At 54.6% G+C, this 2,365-nt stretch overlaps 1 protein-coding gene across 1 annotated transcript; it reads left to right on the top strand.

The window, feature by feature from the left end:
• The first annotated feature begins 308 nt into the window (after nucleotides 1-308).
• On the top strand, nucleotides 309-1,443 carry LOC125527721. The gene is made up of 3 exons (XM_048692238.1): nucleotides 309-730; nucleotides 819-946; nucleotides 1,047-1,443. Exons 1-3 carry the CDS (start codon nucleotides 441-443, stop codon nucleotides 1,124-1,126), a joined length of 498 nt encoding a protein of 165 aa, XP_048548195.1. The 5' UTR covers nucleotides 309-440; the 3' UTR covers nucleotides 1,127-1,443.
• Nucleotides 1,444-2,365: the final 922 nt, after the last annotated feature.

Genomic DNA, 2,365 nt, shown 5'->3' on the forward strand with positions numbered 1-2,365 from the left:
GGCCGAACACTTCGACCGGCGCACCGTTTGTAAATGTTTCCCTTGTAGAAAAGGGGGCAAAACCGTGACATTCGTTGTTTGGCGAGGAAAGTCTAGACGTGTCACCGTCTCGAAACCTCCCAAGTCGAAAACAGCAACGCGTCCCGATCCATTTTTCTTTGGAAGACGCACACGTCCCTATACTTTGCCCTTTGCCTGCCTCCTTTGCTCTGCGCATGCAACGAGTCACGGTGGCACAGCCAGACTTTTCACCAGTCCCAGAGCGGCGCGTGTAAGCGGTCCCGACGTGCGCGCGCGCCACGATCCGCCGAGCTTTCGAGGCGACCTCCCAACGTGCCACTCTCGCGACGCGCCACCGCAAGCACCAGCCACCGCTTATAACCTCGCCCCAGCCGGATGCTGTGAAGCCACCGCCGTCTTCAGACGAGCTGTTTCCTCTCATGTACTCGCTCAGGCTCGCTACCAGCGGCAGCACAGCACTCGGCTTCACGCTCGGCCGGTTCGGCGGGAAGACAGGCGGCGGCGCCGCAGCAGGAGGACTAGCGGCACCCGCAGCGGCGGCGCACGTAGGGAGGAGGAGCGTCTCCGCGACGTCGAACGCCGCCGCGCCGGTGCCAGGCGACCAGGGCGTCGGCATGGACCCGAGCAAGCAGCAGCAGCAGCACAAGCCCCACGCGCCGGCGGGGGGACAGCAGGGCGACGACGTGCACAAGACCACCACTGCTCACGGGTAAATTTCTCTGCACCAGCTTGTCCTCCCCTCCCGTTGAGGAGTTGGCCGGAAACTTGACGGTGTCCGGTGTGTTGGTGTGGCGCAGGGACGTGATGACCCACTCGTTCGGGGAGGGGTACTCGACGAGGTCGGACGAGGAGGGGTTCGGAGGGGTCTACGGCCAGAACGACCCGGTGCTCAACCCTGGGACCGAAGTGCACCCCAACCATCCTGGTAACCTATTTATCTGTATTTTGAACAATCTTAGGGTTCTAGCATCTGTGATGGTGGCATGGTGCGAGTGGTGAATTGATCCGGGTTTTCATGTGCGCAGAGTATGACAAGTCGCAGGGGTCGGAGGTGAAGGAGAAGGAGAAGGCGCGCCATCTCAAGGACGACAAGCAAGCGACCTAGGATGAAAGTCTAGATTGCTAGGTGGGAATCAATAATTTGGATTATGGTAGATGTTCAGTGTTTAGTTCGCTTTGTTTGGTCGCCATGAGGTGTCAGGCTGCTACTGAAGTTCGCTGTGATGTGAAATTAGTACTGGTTGTAAGCTTCTTCTGCAAGAAGCTTATATGTGCGTGCGTGCGTGCTGACTTGATTTGCTTGTGCTCGTGCTGCTTGTGTGCGAGGAGAAATTCGCTAGGACGAGTGTTTAAGGCTCAGCTGTGTGCTGACATCTCTGTGTTCTCAATAATCAAAATGTTCACCTGCCTGCGCCTATATCAGACCAGACGGCGTCGGACATAGAGAGCTACTCTCTCCTGGATTGCGTTGAATTGTGTCAGACAGCAAATTACACTTCAAACATGAACCCTAAATAGAACTGGCATATATCCCTTGTAAGAAAAAGGGGTTTCCCCCGCTTTTTATTATAAAGCAACCATCTGATACAACGAGCTTGCTGGGGCTGCTGGGGCCGCAGCACAAACAAGCCCAAAAGATTAAAAAAAAAAGAGAAAGCAATACAAACAAGCCCAAAAGAAAAAAAGGAAGAAAGAAAAAGAAATAAATGAGATAAAGAGAGAAATAAATGCTAACAACCACATATCGACAAAACAAAGATGGCCGGGTGCGTAACCGCTGCATCTCCGAAGAAGTACCACCACCGCTGCATCCTCCGAAGTACCACTTCTAGCACCGAGGCATCGTGTACTGAACAGTACCTTCAGGAAGGAATACGACGATGACACCACTGCAGCCGCGCTTCTAGCACTTCGAGGCGTCATGTACACTGCAGCCCGAACAAGTCCAAGGGTTTCTCTTTCTGTACGTAGAGGGCAATGGCGTCATGTACACTGCAGCCCGAACAAATCCAAGGGTTTCTCTTTCTGTACGTAGAGGGCAATGGAGAAGGGAAGGTATGACGATGTCATCCCATTGATGATGGACAGGGCAATAGGGAAGGGAAGGTATGACGATGTCATCGCGTTGATGATGGACGAGCCATCAGGGATTTCTCCCACCCAAACGACCACCACCACCCCAAACGATCAGAAGTGCACCATCAAAATTGCCGCCCATCAACATGTGCCACCACGATCATCGAACCATCAATGCCGCCTCTCTGAGCCACCGACACGAGACCTGGGAGAGGGACGAAGAGCCAACGGGCTCGGGGGCATTCGTCACTCAGTCGACGGGTGGGGA

The sequence above is a fragment of the Triticum urartu genome, unplaced genomic scaffold (assembly GCF_003073215.2).
Source record: "Triticum urartu cultivar G1812 unplaced genomic scaffold, Tu2.1 TuUngrouped_contig_4368, whole genome shotgun sequence".
Taxonomy (NCBI): domain Eukaryota; kingdom Viridiplantae; phylum Streptophyta; class Magnoliopsida; order Poales; family Poaceae; genus Triticum; species Triticum urartu.